Consider the following 18785-nt stretch of genomic DNA (forward strand, 5'->3'; position numbering starts at 1 on the left):
AAGAATATCAATATTAAACTAGAATTTTTGCCATTTATTTTTCTTAAATAATTTTCTACTACATATTTTAGGTTAGCTATAACAGACATGTCAGTTACACATGGAACAAAATAGAAATCTCTTTCATGTCATTGGAGGATATTTCTTAGTGTTATGGCTAAAAGTATAATTACGTATTTTCAACATATATATTCAATGCTGAATTATTTTTAGCTCTTTTTCTTGTTTTTCCCAGAGATCCAGTTCCCCAAACCACATTTTTTTTATGAAAAGAAACCCATGTTAACTGTGAAGAAAATAGAGCTTATATAAATAACTAAGTCGTCTCATTTTGTTAAGGGTTAAATTGGACTGGACTCATAAATTCTTGGTAAAGCATCAGAATTAATAAAAGCAGTTCTTCAGTTAGGTCTCTTTTTAAAAAAAACAATTCCTATTATCATCTGTTTACTGAGATTATAATTTAAAATTCTGTGCCTTAATGAGATTGAGCATGTTGCAAATCCATTGAGTTCCTTGGAAATAATGACTCCATAAATGCCAGTCGTCATTATTGTTGTTCAATGGTGAAATTAGATTGGGATATCAAAATGTCTTTTCCAGCAGACTAGCTATTCACTGCTTACCAGACCCCACCACTCCATTCATTTTTCACAAACTATGGCTGAAATGTTTCCCTCCTTCCCCTCTGCCTCTTGGAATTGTGAGTTGGCTCAGATGCCACCTCCTCCAATAAGCCTTTGCTGATCACCCATCTACAAATTTATTATGTATGTGCATTGTATATAATTTACATTGACTCATTAGCATACTTTGTTTCTCCCTGGAGAGGCAAAAGCAGTGTTTAGCTTATATTTGTCTTTGTATCCCCACTGCCTTCACACAATGCCTGGCAGAGACAGGGTACTTAAATGATTATTGAATTGCTCATAACTAAACACAATACCCCAGGGGGTTTGGATGATCTTTGAGGGCCCTTCCTGTACTCAATTGTCTGATCCTATACTGACCAGAGCAGAACTCTTTTGTTTATTTCACATTTACCATTAATTTGCAAACTTTGAAGCAATTTGTTGTATTAGTTGGTAACCATGGAAGCAAACTCAAAAAAACTATTTGGCAACTGCGACCAAAGTCATATTAGTGCTTTCCCTTCTGTGACTCATCAGCTTCCTTTGAGTTTCAGTCACTTAACCACTTAAAAGAAACAAAGCAACAGAAAAAAAAAAGATTTATTTTAATACTGCTAAAGGCAAGTGTTTCTAAAACAAATAAAATGATGTAGTTCTAGACACCAAATGCCATATACACTGGATACATTAGAAGGGATAAACATTGCTACAGTCATTGTTCAGAATACCAAAGATGTCTCACCGAGACTTTACATTATTTCACTTTTCCTTTTTAATGGGCTAATTTTCATCTGCTTATGTTAATTACAATACCAGAATATTGCTCTGCTGAATAGTCCATTGCTAAAATAAGAATATGAAAAAAAATCATTCAACTCCAAAGAGATTTGGATTTGGTGTTAAAAGATTAAGACTTCAGTTTCCTTACTTTTAAAATAAGGGCATTAACCAAAGAGCTCTAAAAGACTGCCTGCCCTTCGATCCAGCTATAGCATTGCTGGGTTTGTACCCCAAAGAGATCATTGATAAACAGACTTGTACAAAAATATTTATAGCTGCACTTTTTGTGGTGGCAAAAAACTGGAAAACGAGGGTATGCCCTTCAATTGGGGAATGGCTAAACAAATTGTGGTATATGCTGGTGATGGAATACTATTGTGCTCAAAGGAATAATAAACTGGAGGAATTCCATGTGAACTGGAAAGACCTCCAGGGATTGATGCAGAGTGAAAGGAGCAGAGCCAGAAGAACATTGTACACAGAGACTGATACACTGTGGTAAAATCGAATGTGATGGACTTCTGTACTGGCAACAAAGCAATGGCCCAGGACAATTCTGAGGGACTTATGGTAAAGAACGCTACCCACATTCAGAGGAAGAACTGCAGGCGTGGAAACACAGAAGAAAAACAACCGCTTGAACACATGGACATGGTTGGGGATGTAAACCCAAAACGACCACACCAATGCAACTATCAATAATATGTAAATAAGTCTTGATTGATCACACATGTTAAAATCAGTGGAAATGTGCGTTGGATATGGGGGGGGGGTGTGAAGGGAAAAGTAAAAACAAGAATCATGTAACCATGGAAAATTTTTCTAAAAAAATAAAATATTTAAATTAAAAATAAAATAAAATAAAATAAGGGTATTAGGTTAGAAAACCTTGATATTTTAAGCAAACAAGATCACATTTTATTTTCTCCTTTCATCTCTTGTCTTATCCTTTCTAGTGAGTTGTGAAAGAGGAGAAATGGCTAAAAGGCCATTAGAAAAATGTCTCTACATACAGAATAAATCCAAGGGACAATATCAGATATTGGCTTAAAACATTTTTCTTATACTTTTTTATCAGTTCAAACTGTGGAGTGGATAGAATAAAGTGCTAGACTTGGTATCAAGGGAATATCATCAGCTTAGAACATGATCTTGTTCAAATTCTAACTGGTAAGTTTAGGACATGATCTTGTGGTTAGCTTGTGAAATACTAGAGAAAGTACTAAATTGAGAGTAGGAGGCCTGGAATCTTCTCTGTTTAGTTAATATTAATTTGTATGTACAGTACTATAGCGCAATACATACATTTAACTTTATGACTTCTGCTATAAGGGCTAGCACAGAGTCATGATTACCCTGGCACACAGGCTGTCAACACAATGACTGTTTCTTCCTTTCTACCTCCTACCCCCCAATCACAGTGGTTGTTGAGCCAAACTTGATCTATTAAATTCTGGAATCCAGGGCATCTGTGAAAATTCCTGGGGCTTTCTATGCCCTTTGTCCTGTTCTTTTTTTTTTTCTCCTTAAAACCCTTACATTCCGTCTTGGAGTCAATATTGTGTATGGGCTCCAAGGCAGAAGAGTGGTAAGGGTAGGCAATGGGGGTCAAGTGACTTGCCCAGGGTCATACAGCTGGGAAGTGTCTGAGGTCAGATTTGAACCTAGGACCTCCTGTCTCTAGGCCTGGCTCTCAATCCACTGAGCTACCCAGCTGTCCCCTCTGTTCTTTTTCTTAACAACCTTCTACCTTATCCCTGCTCTCCATCTCCCAATATTTTGCATAGCCCTTGCCACACACTGGAAAGAGGTTCCAAAAAGAGCTATGCTATATCCTGTTATTCCACTTTGATAGTGGGAGAAGTATGCTCAGTCTAAGCACTAGCGAACCAGATCCTCTACATGTAGAAGATAATGGCAGGAGCATAAAGTAGGGGTGTGAGTGTAACTTGCTATTTGTTTTGAATTTCAACTTTGAAAAAAATGTTGTTTACTTCTCATTCAGATTTCCAGTCTTCCTCTGGCATTTGGGTTTGGATGAGGACTTTCCCTCTTAAATTAGGAGATATTTGGGTACAGTGGAGTGGATAGAGTAGAATATTCTGCTGGACTTGGTATCAAGAGAACCTAGGTTGGAATCTTGCCTCAGACAGTTAATAGCACTATGACTCTAGCAAGCCAGTTAAATTGGTATTAGTCCTAGTTTCCTCATCTGTAAAGTAGGGATAATGATAACATTTACTTCACGGAGTTTTTGTGAGGATCAAAATGAGATTATAAATCCTCAGATATACCAAAGTATCTGCACTTTTTCTTATAGCAAAGAATCAGAAACAAAGTAGATGCCCATCCATTGGACAAAGGATAAACAAATTGTGGTAAATGAATGTAATGAAATGTTACTAGGCTGTAAGAAAGTACGTGTCTGATGAATACAGAGAAACATGGAGCTATATGAACTGATGTGAGGTTAAGTAAAGCCAAGAAATTAATATACAACAATATAAAATGAAATAGCAACCATATACACAAATCAGAAGTGAGTGTGACAAAATGATAAAGAACAAACAGGACTAGAAAGAAGAGCAGTAAAATAATACTCCCAGCCCACATTGTCACATAGAAGTTTTCACAGAGGTGATATAGTGTACATTTTCGGACTTAAGTGTATTGATTGGTTATGCAGATTTTTCCTGTTTTTATTTCATTCATTTAATTATTTTGTCCTTTAAAATGATATTTCTTATGGGTTGGTCCTCTAAGAGGAGAAAGGGAGGGAGAAAGATACCAGAGAAAACTATGAGGTTATAAAAAAGAAAAGAAAAAACATCAATAAAGATGTTGTTATAATTGTTTTTAAAGGCTAGTGCAACAAATTTCTGTGATAGAGGTCTAATTTCTCAAATTTATAGAGAATTAAGTCAGATTTATAAGAATACAAACCCATTCCCCAACTAACAAATGGTCAAAGGATATGAACAAGCAATTTTCAAATGAAATCAAAGCCATCAATAATCATATGAAAAAATATTCTAAATTACTCTTGCTTAAAGAAATGCAAGTTAAAACAACACTGAGATCTCACCTCACACCTATCAGATTGGCCAATATGGCAGTAAAGGAAAGCAATAAATGTTGGAGGGGATGTGGCAAAATTAGGACATTAATGCATTGTTGGTGGAGTTATGAACTGATCCAATTGATCCAACCATTCTGGGGACAATCTGGAACTATGCCGAAAAGGCTATAAAACTGCATATACCCTTTGATCTTGTAATACCACTCTTGGGTCTATATCCCAAAGATATAATACAAAAGTGGAAAGAACCTACTTGTACAAAAATATTTATAGCAGCTCTTTTTGTAGTGGCTGCTGACCAGATGTATTTTCATGAGAAACTGAGGGAGGACACATCTACTTGGCTGAAGCAAAGTACTGGTATCCTTGCTGATATCTTCACTGTGCTACAAGCAAGCAAAACAAAACAAAGCAAAATCCATTTGTAAACTGAACCTAAAGCATCTCGTTTTGTCCCAACACTGAACCTGAATAGGGTGCCAGCATTACGTTGCCCCTAATACAGATTTGCTCAACTAAGTGGTATTTGAGCCCAAGTTTCTCTGTCACTGACACAGTACTATGCCATGCTGCCTTCTATAGTTAGGCACGTGACTGGGTACTAAGGTTTAGTACTTGCCCATGGTCATAGAGACAATAGAGGTTAGAGGCAGGACATGACCCCAGCCCTGACTCAGTTCCTTACAAAAACACATCTGGTCAGCAGCACAGGGGTATGGTGACTCACATGATCTTGGGCAATCACCAAGTCTGAAAAGCCCAGGCTCCATTTGTGTGTGACTTTGTTTGCCTTTAGTGACTAACTGCATCAAAGGAAAGATTCTTAGACTGACTTGTGCAACTGGTGGCCCTAGATGTAGGATATATTATTTTCAAACTGTACCTCCTTCCATATTCCAAGGAGAATTCTAAATGTCTTCCACAAACCTTGATAGGACCACTCACATCAAGGTGACTCATTTGATAAAATGGTCCCAGAGTTTCTAGGGAGATGGAATGGGGGAGGGAACAAAATATAGTTAAATTTATTTCAGTAAATCATAACTACATATGAAGTAACTATGTATACACATTGGGATATCTAGCTGTATCTTTTTTTACTTTGGATAGTAAAAATATTTCAATGGAAATAAATTTCCTAAACAGAATTTTTGGACCAAGAACATCAATTTGTATTTTTCCCTTTTTCATTATTTTTTTTTAAACCCTTGTACTTCGGTGTATTGTCTCATAGGTGGAAGATTGGTAAGGGTGGGCAATGGGGGTCAAGTGACTTGCCCAGGGTCACACAGCTGGGAAGTGGCTGAGGCCGGGTTTGAACCTAGGACCTCCTGTCTCTAGGCCTGACTCTCACTCCACTGAGCTACCCAGCTGCCCCCGCTTTTTCATTATTTTCTAAAAATCCTAGTGGCTCATTCAGTATCACTTTTCAGACTAAAGTACAAGGGTGCAATTTTTTTAAAAACACATATCACTTATAATAATTAACTGGTTCCTTTGTCTCTTCCCCCTTCCCCAGGGAGGTGGTGCAAGCAAACTGTGTTCACTGGAGAAAGAAGTTCTCATTTATGTGCAAAATGAGCGCAAGTGCTGCTACAGGCATTCTGGATCCTTGCATCTACAGGGTCTCTGTGAGGAAGGTAAAAATAGCACACAATTTATCCCTTTTACAGACCATAATTATTTCCATAGTAATTTTCTTTGTGCAGGTATTGCTATGCTTTTTCTCTTTTGTTATACCTATGATAATGTCATGTAATTGGGCTTCTCATGATTGAATTATAATTTGCTGCAGAAATGTAGTAAATTTGAAGAAAAATGGAAAAGTCAGAAATGTAAGCACAAGGCAAGAACTCTGTCTCATTAGCATTGTATATCTTATTACTAATGATGTTGCATAGTCATATTGGGGATTAAACAAAAGATAAGCCTGGAAAATACATAAAAAATATATAAATACATGCACATAAATAAATATTTGCTATTATAATAATACTTTCAGAAGACCAAAAAAAGCCAGTTTCATCTAATTAAGCCCTAAATTAGCCAGGATGTCCTACTCTTTTATATTAGATCAAGAGAGATGCATTTTAGCCTTCTTAGTTACTCTCTTTTGAATAAAAGCAGCATTCATTTTCTTTCACTCGGGGAACCAAATTTTTTCTAAAACAAGATAACTGGAAAGTCAGATCAGTAATCAGGGCCTGCTTCTATACTTACTAGCTATGTAAAGCTGTGACATTATTCATCCATCCTAAGACTCAGTTACCTCATCTGTAAAATTAGGGAAATATTTCCTGCCATAACTAATTCATGGTATTGTGGCGAGGATCAAATGAGATAATTTGTGTGAAAAACTTTGTAAATTTTAAGTATTATATTCTTTTTGAAAGTCATATTTTAGTATTAGATCAAAAGTACAATTTCAACCAGTAAAGTTAGGGTTTTATAAACCCGTTATTGAAGTCAGATGTAAAATAATCTCTCCTTCTTGAAATAGAAATAAGTAATTATTTACTTAACTGTTGTTTAAGCATTTTTTAAAAATAGAATGTTAAGCCAACTTTTAAAGAGGTGCTAGGCACCCCCCAAAAAAACAAAACCTCACAAATAGAAAAACTATCATTTAAAGTATAGGCAGAAGATGAGGAATTTGCATATGCTCTTAGATTCAGTCATTATGTTGGTAGGTTTTCTTGTTATTTCTTAAAATGGAAGAGTCATTTGTTTACTTAATTTATTCTGTGTTAAGATACAGTACAATATAGTGTTAGTTGTAGGGCAAGGGCAGGAGAAAGAGATCAGATTTTTCCTGTGCATGAAGATTTACCCAAATACACAGAGGAATCATTCTAAATTATCTAAATCATGAATCATCCAGTAGATGATTTGTATTCACTGCTTTGTGTTGTATTCATTATTTTGTTTAGTGTGTTTGCTTCAAGTTTAGTTCAAAAAACATTTGTTAATGATAACTTGTAACCTTGATTTATTCTTTTGATGTACAGCATATACATTTCTGTAAACCCTCTTACAAAGGTCAATAATTACCTTAACTTCAAGGGGTTCATCAGACCGTTTCCAACCGCCAATCTTCAAATGGTTATGTTTCCAACTAGGCTGTGAAGTCTACATTCAATGAAACTTTAATTAACAAAAATAGCCAAAGAGGAATGTTCTAGTTAATGATTAACTAGAAACCCCTTTTTTTGTTGTAACCTTTATCATAGAACTTTTTAAAAATGTATCAGTACTTTTTTGTTTATTTTAGAAAGTAGATTATAACAAACAGTTTTTTTCTTTCATTTTCTTACAAGAGTCCAGAACATCTCATTATGCTTCGTTCTTTGATTAAGTTCTTACTTCCAGTTTTTCCATGTTATTTTCATCTTTCTCATACAAGTTGAATCCTGGAGAAATTCTGATTAACTCAGGTTCACATACCATAAATGGACACCCACATTTTATTCATGTGATTGCCATCCTCCTTCCCCACAAACCCACAGAAACTCCTTTTGCATGTGGCATTTGTACTCTCAAACATTTTGTTTGCAAATAAAGCCCAGTATGGTGTTTGGTAATTGTATTATGAAATATGAATTCATATGACAGTGATTTCTTTGACATATATCTTACAGCTTTAATAAATAATTACTTTATGGTTGTATTTTGTGTCTTTGGCAGGAATTAAAAGGTGGAAAGGCTTATGCAAAGGTAAACATATATTCTCTAAAGTAACGTTTTTTAAAAATTGTTTATTCCTTATTGCTGGTTGTAGACCTGAAATTTAAGTAATTCAGGATGCAATTTATATCAACTACTTATGCCACTTGCTGACTGAAGACTCAGACATAATAGCATAAACAAATGGAGGCATAAAGAAATTAAATACAAGAGAGTTCCATAAATATAGATAAAATTGGTTGAAACCTAATAACTTTCATGAGAGTAATGTGGATCTATTCATGGATACTCTGTGCTTGAGCTTTAAAGTGAAAATATTCAGTCTTCCCCATTGTAAGGCCCATTTTCTTGAAACTCCAGCTTCTAGAACCTGGCTAGTTCTGTTATACATAATGCAAACAAATTTAGTCCTGTGTTAGCATGCCTCCAATGGATACATGTAGTCATCTGTGAATCCTTGAGCTGTGAGAATAATAACATGATTATCATACACATAACTCCCTCAGACCTCAAACATTTCTGGAGCCCTACACCAGACCTCAGAAGTGCAATGAGTTTAGCCTTTGGTAATCCCCTTTGAGTGATATCACAGTGTAATATGATTCAAAGATAGATTATACCTATAATTTAATGTGTGAAACCAGAGGAGAATTTATCACCCTCTCAAGTTATTCTTCTTTATCTTTCCTCCCCCTTTCAGGTAGATACCTAGAAAGAGTTATCTGTGCTTATTGTTCTCACTTCCTGTCCTTTCACTACTTTCTCAACCCTTTGTACTCTGGTTTCCAGTCTCTGCTCCACTGAAACTACTCTCCAAAATGAACAGTGGTTTCTCAATTGCAAACTTAGTGACCTTTCCTCAGTACTCATTCTTCTTGACCTCCCTGCAACAGTTAATGCTGTTTATCACATACTTTTTCTTTTCTGGTTTTCCTGTCACTGATTCTCTTCATTTTCTTCCTACCTAGCTAAGCATTCTTTTTTTTAGGTTCCTTTGCTGGAATAGTTTCCATATCATTTCTTCCACATATTCTTCCCCCTCCCTACAACTAAGTATCCTTCAGTACTCTGTCCTAGGCCCTCTTCTGTTTTCTTTCTACCCTGTTTTGTGATCCCATCAGCTCCTGTTGGTTTAATTATTATCTAAAGGTAGATGACTATTAGATCTCTATATCCAGCCCTACTCTCTCTCTCTCTCTCTCTCTCTCTCTCTCTCTCTCTCTCTCTCTCGGGTTCTATTCCCACATCACCAAGTCCATAGCCATCTCAAGCTCTCACATGTAATGGTGATAAAGATAAATTATCTTTCCCCCTTCTGAATTTCCCTTTACTCTTGTGGTACTGCTGTTTTTATGAGTTTATAACCTCAGTTTTCTCCTTGATTCCTCACTGCCCCGTACCCTATACATTTTATCATTTCTGCATACACAATATCTATCACATCTGTCCTTTTCTCACTCAAATAGCCTTCACCATTGTTTAGATCCTGTCACCTCTCATGTGGACTATTGCAATAGCCTCCTAACTGATCTTTCTCTATATCTCAATCCATCCTCCAAACAGCTGCCAAAGTGATTTCTTTAACAGAAGTTTGACCACATCCCTCTTCTACATAATAAATTTCAGTTGCTTCCCATTTTGCCTTGAGTACTAACTGCAGACTCCTCTGTTTGGCATTTAGTGCTGCTGCCACCTGGCTCAAACCTGCTTTTCTAATCTTATTACACATTACTCCCTTTCCCACAATTTATAGTCTAGCCAGATTGGCCTGATCATTGTTCCTCATTCATGAGATTCTAACTTTCTCCAAGCCTTTGCATTGACTATCCCTCAGGCTTAGTTAGAATCCATTCTCTCCTTTTCTCCAACACTCAAATCTCTAGACTTTTCAAGGTAAGACTATATGAAGCCTTTCTTCATCCTTTCAACTGCTGATGCCTTACAAAATCACCTTATATATATTTTGCACACTTATGTATGTTTTCTATGTTGTCTCCCCCTATAGAATATAAACTCCTTGTGGTAGGCTTTGTCATTGTTTCCTTAGTCCCTAGCATAGTGCCTAGAACATAGTACGGATTTAAATAAATGGTTATTGATTAATCACATACTGGGCTGTGACCCTCCATATAGCCTGAAAGCTTATTTTGTCCTTTGCTGAACCAGTTTTGTACCACCAAGGGGCCACTAAAACAATACTTCACTTTGTAAACGGAATCTTACTACTGTTTTTTTAATGGTTCACTTTTCTTAATATATTAATCCTGGTGATAATTTATATTAACAATAGATGTTAGTTTGTATTCTTAATTCTTCTTAAACTTTTAGTTATAACAAATGTTTAACTTTTGAGGATGCAATATTTTTACTTTAAGAAGTCAATTTTTGTGGAACAGCCAGGTGGATTGAGAGCCAGGCCCAGAAATGGGAGGTGCTAGGTTCAAATCTGGCCTCTGACATGTCCTAGCTGTGTGACTTTGGGCAAGTCACTTGACCTCCATTGCCTAGCCTTTACCACTTTTCTGCCTTGGAACCAATAGAGAGTATTGATTTTAAGGCAGAAGATAAGATTTGTTAGTGGTTTATTTTAAAGATAAACTTTTATGTCCTTTGACATGGAAAGTAGATTTGATTTTATATTTATTCCCAAGGCAGTAAAAGAATAGAGCCAAGTTACAATAGAAAGTACAGGGAAGATGCAGGGATAAACCACAGCAGCAGAGAAAAATATTATGTGGGCCAGATAATGATTACAACAGAAAAGGAGTACAGTCTGGCAACAAAATGAGAGAAAGCAAAGTTGGAGTGAGTTTCTGGTTAACAGCAGAGGCTGAGTATGAGGCCAAGCCAATCTATGAGGGACTTTGTAGAAGGAACAGGAGTGCTTTCAACTACTGGTAAACTGAGAGGGAACTGGGAAGATTGTCAGAATAACAATTCTTATAGTTGGTGACAGTAGAGAAGTTGTACCAGGTAAACCATCTGGACCACTTGAATGGTCATGATTCCTAAGTGGAAGGTGAACACTGTGCCATCTCAAGCCACTGGGCACCATTAGGCAATGGTGATAAAATGTGAAATTCACATGGAACAAAGACCAGGAAATATTGGTGGGGAAAAGCAATTTGTGTCTGTCTGGGGTTAATGAACTTTCTGGACTGGAAAGTAAGAGAGTATGAAAGCAAAAGCAATAATCTAAGAGTCAGGAGGCCTGGGGTCTGGGCCTATCTTCAACCACTTACTAGTTGTGTGGAATAGGGATAGTAAATGGGCCTATGAAAATACTGGCATGGGGAAATCCTTCAGCTTTCTCTGCATCATCAGCTTAGAGAATTACTTAGAGGACTGAGAAGCTAAGACCTTTGTGACCTCTTTGTCATTCAGCTGGCCTTGAGGCCAGCTCTTTATCTGCTCTGCCATTTGCTCTCATTTTCTGACCTTGGCAAATCACTTCTCTGCTCTCTGCCTCTGGAATGTCATCTAAAAATTAGAATGTGGAAGGTCTTCAAAAGTTTTATAAAATGTTTTTTATACAAGCATAACTTCTTTCACAAACAGACAAATTCATTCATTAACAAAATATTATGTAAAGAAAATAAGAGTAGTGCTTCTAAATATTCTACTAATATTTTCCCTTTTTCTTCATAGCTGGGCTTTGCAGATCTAAACCTAGCAGAGTTTGCTGGATCAGGAAATACCACTCGTCGCTGTTTACTAGAAGGTTATGATACCAAAAATACAAGACAAGATAATTCTATTCTTAAAGTAAGCAAATTTCATTTGTACAAATGTATATATAGATGTTAAATAGAAATGAATGTAGTTTTTACCTTTTTAGTAAGTGCAAGTGATGCTTTCAAGTAATAGCCAACATCAAGGTAAAAAGAAGGTAGTCAGTGGGCCTCATGATCCAAGATACAGCTTGACTTCCACAATGCCACACTTCCTCTTTGAGGGTTTTAGGAGTGAGACAGCCAAAGAAGGACTCACAGAACTAAAACAAAACAAAAAAGAAAATCTAGTCAAAACCATTGAAGCATTCACCAACTGGAAAAGACTAGATCAAGTCACTGATGTAGACAGAAGCAACTGGTGTTCATTTAGTGAACCTCATGTGCCTCATTTGGTACCATAGCCATATGGAAAGAGATCTCATTACCACTTAAAAGGTCACTTTTAGGAAGGGTGGAGATATTACCACTGGCTATTCCAAAGTGCCTACAGCCCCTTAAGGGTTCATTCTTTAGCATTTGTGATAGACATATAAATGAGGTTATCTGTGTTGAACTATCCTTATGAGATCCACATGCTTTAATAGGTATCATAGTGGCATATAGAAGTAATCTAATTTCCTTTCTATTGTTGACAAGTACTTCTAAGAGCCTGGTAATCATATTATAATCCATAAACATTTTGCCAAGGAACTGAAGACCTATACGAAGTAATTGAGACTTGGGTGATTTCAGTAAAACCATCTCCAATTGGTCCATGCCACATTAGCATTCACCAGGTAAACATTGTGCCCCTGAAATCTCAGTGGTATATCTGTCTGCATAGTATCTCCACATTAATAAGTAGCATTATCTTTGTTCCAGCTTCTGCCTTTTCTTAGAGATCCAGAAAGGCCAAATATTCTGCTACTAGAAAAGATCAAGAAAACACTTCTGTAAAGAGACCAGCTGTCTCTCATAATTAGGAAACCTCTGTACTTGCAAACTTAAGTGAAGGAACACACAGGAATACTCTTCTTGTAAATAAATGTTCATACTTTATGAAAATAGAGTCATAAATGTTAAGATTAATGTTGCAATAAAAACATAAGAGCTTAGTAGGAAAATTTATCTATAAAGGAACTAAACATTTTGGTTGAAATATCTTCAATTTTTATTAAAACTGAAAAGGAAGGAAGATCAAGAGTAATGTCTGGAGGAGAAATTTTATTGGGCAAAGAATCAAAGAAGTCCAGCCTCCTGCCCAATGCATGAATCCCCCTCTACAGCAGTGATTCCCAAAGTGGGTACCACCGCCCCCTGGTGGGTGCTGCAGTGATCCAGAGAGGTGGTGATGGCCACAGGTGCATTTGGAGGTGGTGAATAACTGTAAGGGGGCGGTGATAGTATGTGACAGGGGGCGTTAAGGAATATTTTTTCTGGAAAGGGAGCAGTAGGCCAAAAATGTTTGGGAACCACTGCTCTAAAGCATCCTTGAGATAATCAGCTAAGCTTTGCTTAAACATCTCCAATGATAGGAACTGTGAGGTAGTGAGGTAGTGACAAAGACCCTTTCATTTGGCAGGAAAGAGGGTGGTACTGAATTGGGATTTTGACCAATGTGAGAAAGTTCCAGTGTGGAAATTTCCTTTGTTTATGTGGGTTGACAATTCATCTGTAAGGGTTGCCTTGGGCACAGAAAAGTTAATTAACTTTACCTGTGGTCACACAACTAGTATATCAGAGACAGCACTTGAACCCAGGATTTCCTGACCTCAAGTGGAGTGCTTTTTAATTTTTAATTAAATTTTTCATTTCATTTTTAATGGCTATAATTGTTCTTAATTTTGAGTCAAAAAGTGATCTTTCATACCTATTACTCTTTAACTCCAAGAGGTAAAACTAGGAACACAAAAAACTAGTTTACTATAACCTGACAGATTTTCAAATACTTGCAAAATAGCTATCAGGTCTTCTCTTTTCTAGGCTAAACTTCACAAGTTTCTTCAATCATTTCTTATGTGGCATGGTTAACAGTTTTCTCTGAAAGACTATTAAACATATTTCATTTTATCCATTTCCTTATAATAATAATAGTAACCAGAACTGAAGATGATATTTGTCAGTAAAAAATTACCTATTATTATTCAGTCATTTTTCAGTCTTGTTCAACTCTTCATGATCCCTTTTGAGGGGGTTTTGGCAAAGATAGTGAAATGGTTTGCTATTTTCTTCTCCAACTCATTTACAGATGAGGAACCTGAGGCAAATAGGGGTAAGTGACTTGACCACAGTCACAGTGCCTGAGAATGTATTTGAAATAAGAAAGATGAGTCTAGCCCAGCACTGCATCTACTATGCCATCATACTACCTAGTTTCCTATTGCCTCCATCTATCCATATATACTTTTAGATTGTAAGTTCTCTGAGGACAGAGGCTGTCTTTGTTTTTATTTGTATTCCCGGTGAATAGCACAGTGCCTGGTACTCACTGGTTCTTAAAAAATGTTTACTGGAGGGCAGCTGGGTAGCTCAGTGGATTGAGAGCCAGGCCTAGAGACGGGAGGTCCTAGGTTCAAATCTGGCCTCAGACACTTCCCAGCTGTGTGACCCTGGGCAAGTCACTTGACCCCCATTGCCTACCCTTACCACTCTTCCACCTATAAGTCAATACACAGAAGTTAAGGGTTTAAAATAAAAAAAAAATGTTTACTGGGCCAATAGATAAACAGAAGAAGCCATAAACATCATACCAGCATCAATACTAACCTTAAATTCCTCAAATTGGGATTGATAGAAAAGTCCAAAAGCAGTGTAGCTGGAGGGGAATGAGGAGAAAATTTTGCTGGGTCAACTTCCTCAATAAAGATCCTGGAGACTGGTCCTGCCCTTCAGTTAAAGGGGCAGATGTGATAGTCTGGCAGTAGGATATTTCCCAATGAGTTTCCTCCAGGTTAGGAAGGCATGATGAAGAGGCACAAAGAAGTTCAAAAGAGACATAGCTGGTAGGAAATGGGGAGGAGATGGTGCCAAATCCCCTCCTTAAACAGAGGCCTGGAGCCCATGACCCTGTCCTCTAATCAGACTTTTTGTTTTTGGTTTGTCTGATAGCATGATTAATTACAACTGCTACTTTTTTTTTTATTCATCCGATGAGCAAATTTTGTTCCCATTTCTCATTTTTATTCTGTGTATGACTTTGCATTTTAGATGTGTTTCTTGTAAACAATTAGTTATGTAGTTTTGTTTTCTTATCTTATGTTTAAGGCATGTACTGACAAACGAAAGCTTTGACTCAGCTAGATCACTGAAAGAAGATTTATTGGTGGAATACCTATCTTTGTCTTTTCCTCTCCACTCCAATCTCTGGATCTGTTAGACTTTTAACATAAAATTTCATATTTATCAATACTAGAATAGAAAAAGCATTCATTTAAATTGGCTTAGTGTAGTGAACATAATTTAGTGAAGCTCTCTATATATTATGCTTTTTTAAGCATTTTTTTTTCGTCCTTAGGTCTTGATAAGCATGCAGCTCATGTCTGGTGATCCTTGTTTTAAAACGTAAGTTTATGTAAAATACATGCTTTGGGATTTCTGTTGAATGATGAATGGTGTATCTAAAGTTAATACTTAAATTTTTATAATGTATACAGCTCAGAAAAATTTAAGGAATATTTAAAATCTTCCTGGAAACTCACTTTAAAAAATAATTTTGTTTATTGCTCTCAAACTCCCCCAAATTATATTGAGATGATTGGTCTTTTTTCTTTTCAAAATGTTTTCCTTTGAACCCTCATTCTTTTGATGAAGTTTTTCATTTTAACCCTTCCTAAGTATTGTTTCCAAAGTAGAAGAGTGGCAAGGGTAGTTATTTAGGGTTAAATGACTTGCTCAGAGTCATACAACTAGGAAGTATCTGAGACCAGATTTGAACCTATATCCCATCTCCAGGCCTTGGTCTCTATCCACTAAGCTACCTTGCTGCCCCTTGATGAAGTCTTTCAATCTAAACATGGAAATGAATCCCAAAGGACCTTATAATTAGTTTTCAAACATTTAGTAATGAGGCCAAAGGAATTAGATTTTACATTTAGTTCTGGAGGAGAATACTAGGACCAGTGAGGGTATTTACATTGTACCTCTGAAATATCTCTTATAGATCCATATTGTTGTATACTGACTGATTAGTGTTTGAAAGATGATTCTGACAATGAGCTGTTTGAAAGTGAAATGGACTAAAATGTGATAGTAAACACGTAAGAATGCATGAAACTAAATTAAATTCATCCATTTTTTAAGCACTTACTGTATAAGAGGCATTGTGCTAAGCACCAGAGATAGAAAGACCACCCTTGTCCTCTAGGAGATTACATTCTAATAGGAAAAGACAACAAATATAAAACTAAATTCACAGGGTTACAAAGGAAATTAATTATATTGAAATGCAGTTATCAAAATGTTTAGATAAATTTACAAACCTCAGATGAAGAGACCCTGGTTCTGGGCAGACACATGAGGAAATGATGGCCAGGTAGGAGCCTACAGCAATGCACAATGACTGAAATCACTGAGCAAATTGCCACTGCCTTTCTAAGAATGGTGATGTCAATTTAAAGATGTATTTTGAATTGAGTGGTCTTTCTTTACCCATCAGTGAGAGTGTTGAAGCAAAGACAGCTGCTATTTGTGGAGGGGATTCCTTTGTGAAGTAGCAAGTTAAACTAGGTCATTTCTGAGGTCCATTTCAAAAAGGTGCAGGTTCCATCTGTAGATCCAGACTGAGGGGTTTTAACCTTTTTTGTGTCATGGAACCCTTGGCAGTCTGGTGAGACCAGTGGATTCCATCTTATAGTAATGTTTTAAAGTACTTAAAATACATCGACCATCAAAAGAAGCCAATTATATAGAAATACAGTTATCAGAATATTACTGTAAAAAACAAATTCTAAGAACCCTGGTCTAGACATACCCTTCTCTATACACTTAGTTACTTAAATTTTAAAGAAGGTAATATGATTCCAAGATAAGAGAAATGTTTATTTAGGAATGCTTACAGTATATATTTAGAGAGATAGTATGGTCAAGTATATAGAGAGCTTCTTTTAAAGTCTGGAAGACCTAGCTTGAAGTTCTCTATCTAACATACTAAGTGACCTGGTCAAGACAAGTAGTTTTTTAAGCTCTCAATGCCCCCTACCAACTCTCTTAAGAGTATAAGTTGTAGAAGAGTTATTTATCTGAATTGACAGGCATAGTTTCTTCACTGAAATTTCCCTCCCTTTACCAGGAAATCACATATCTGGACTTTCCCCCATGTAGTATACCAAAAAGTATACTACATAGCTTTCCTATACTTTGATTGAGTTGTGATTTCATTAATAAAATAATAATAGTAATAGCTGATATTTATATAGTGCCTACTTTGTGCCAGGTACTATGCTAAATGTCAGGCAAGTATTATCTCATTTGATTCTCATAGCCCTGAGAGATAGGTGCTGTTCTTCCCATTTTACAGATGAGTAAACTGTCAGACAGCCAGTAAGATGCTTCTACCAGTACAAATCTTAACCATAATCATTCAGTATAGTTCTTGATCACATCTCTTCATGAGTCTTCCATAGAGGGTGATAGTGCTTTTTTGGATCCTAATATAGCATGAAAGATGTCCATCCCTTATGCCTCACCCCATGACCAGACCAGCTTTTTTTTCAATCATACATGTTCTCATTGAGAGCTCTTCTACTACTAGTTAATACATAAGTCTTGCCATTTAAAAAATGATAGTTATTTGTCTATGTATCATATACTCTTATTGGAATTATAAGCTCCATGAGGGTTGTACCTTGACTTACTTAAATTTTATTTTACCCCACTTCTGGTATAGTGCTCTGTGCACCACAAGGGCCTAATACATACCTCAGTTGCCTCGTGTGAGAATTTTTTCATCAGAGCCTTAAAAATCTGTTTCTTTTTATCTTCATTTATTTTGTTTGAATTCACAATTAACCAATTCAGTCCTAATTTACAGGCACATGAGTTTACAGCATCTTAAGCACTGTTGTCTCCTGCCTCTCCTGTACCCTGTGCCTCCTTTTGATTCCCAGCTCTTGTCCATTTCCCCAATACTGTCCTTTGCATCCCTCTTCTTCTGTCTGCTTCTCTGTGTAAATGGAATTCTTTCCTTTCTCCACTAGAATTTGTGCTCCTTCAGTACAGGAGATGCTTTTTTCTCTTTGCCTCTGTATTCCCATTGCTTGTACCTGTTATTTTTATTGAATTCAACTCACATTTATTAACCACTTTTTTCAAACATTTCTCAGTCTAAAGATCATTCTTGGCAGAAAAAAAAAACAGTTAAATAGTTCTGTGCCTTAGAGCTGTAATCAGGAAAAACTTAGGTTCATATTTTTCCTCTGATACCTACCAGCAACATTTAAGGTTCAGAGCACCTGGCTCATAGTATTATTGTGAAATCAAATGAAAGCAATATATGGAAAATGCTTTGCACACTTTAATTCTTTGAGTAAATGCCAGTTGTTATCATCATCCCATCTACCCTAAAAGTTTTGTACTTTCTTTGATCTTCAGCTTGTTCCCATAATAATTTTTTAAAACCTTTCTTCATTATCCTTAACATTTATCACAACCCTCAGCTTCTCTGAGACTTTATAATATTGCTGACATTTTTATAGCACCCAGTCACTTTTATATAGCCACCTTTACTTAATTGCTTTTGCTTTCATCATCTGTGTATGCCTTTAAAAAAAAACTTTACCTTCTCTCTTAGAATTGATACTAAGTATCAGTTCCAAGGCAGAAGAGTTGTAAGGGCTAGGCAATATTGGGTGATTTGCCCAGGGTCACACAGCTAGAAAGTGTCTGAGGTCACATTTGAAC

At 36.4% G+C, this 18785-nt stretch overlaps 1 protein-coding gene across 1 annotated transcript in view; it reads left to right on the forward strand.

Moving 5' to 3' along the window:
- The window catches only part of FAM102B (family with sequence similarity 102 member B), an 85147-nt gene that overhangs the window by 33880 nt on the left and 32482 nt on the right, over positions 1-18785 (forward strand). The window contains exons 2-5 of the mRNA XM_044672229.1: positions 6011-6131; positions 8176-8205; positions 11824-11940; positions 15403-15449. Coding sequence (XP_044528164.1) covers positions 6011-6131; positions 8176-8205; positions 11824-11940; positions 15403-15449 — 315 coding nt within the window. The remainder of the gene's footprint in view (positions 1-6010; positions 6132-8175; positions 8206-11823; positions 11941-15402; positions 15450-18785) is intronic.

Source organism: Gracilinanus agilis, chromosome 4, assembly GCF_016433145.1.
Source record: "Gracilinanus agilis isolate LMUSP501 chromosome 4, AgileGrace, whole genome shotgun sequence".
NCBI classification, from domain to species: Eukaryota; Metazoa; Chordata; class Mammalia; order Didelphimorphia; family Didelphidae; genus Gracilinanus; species Gracilinanus agilis.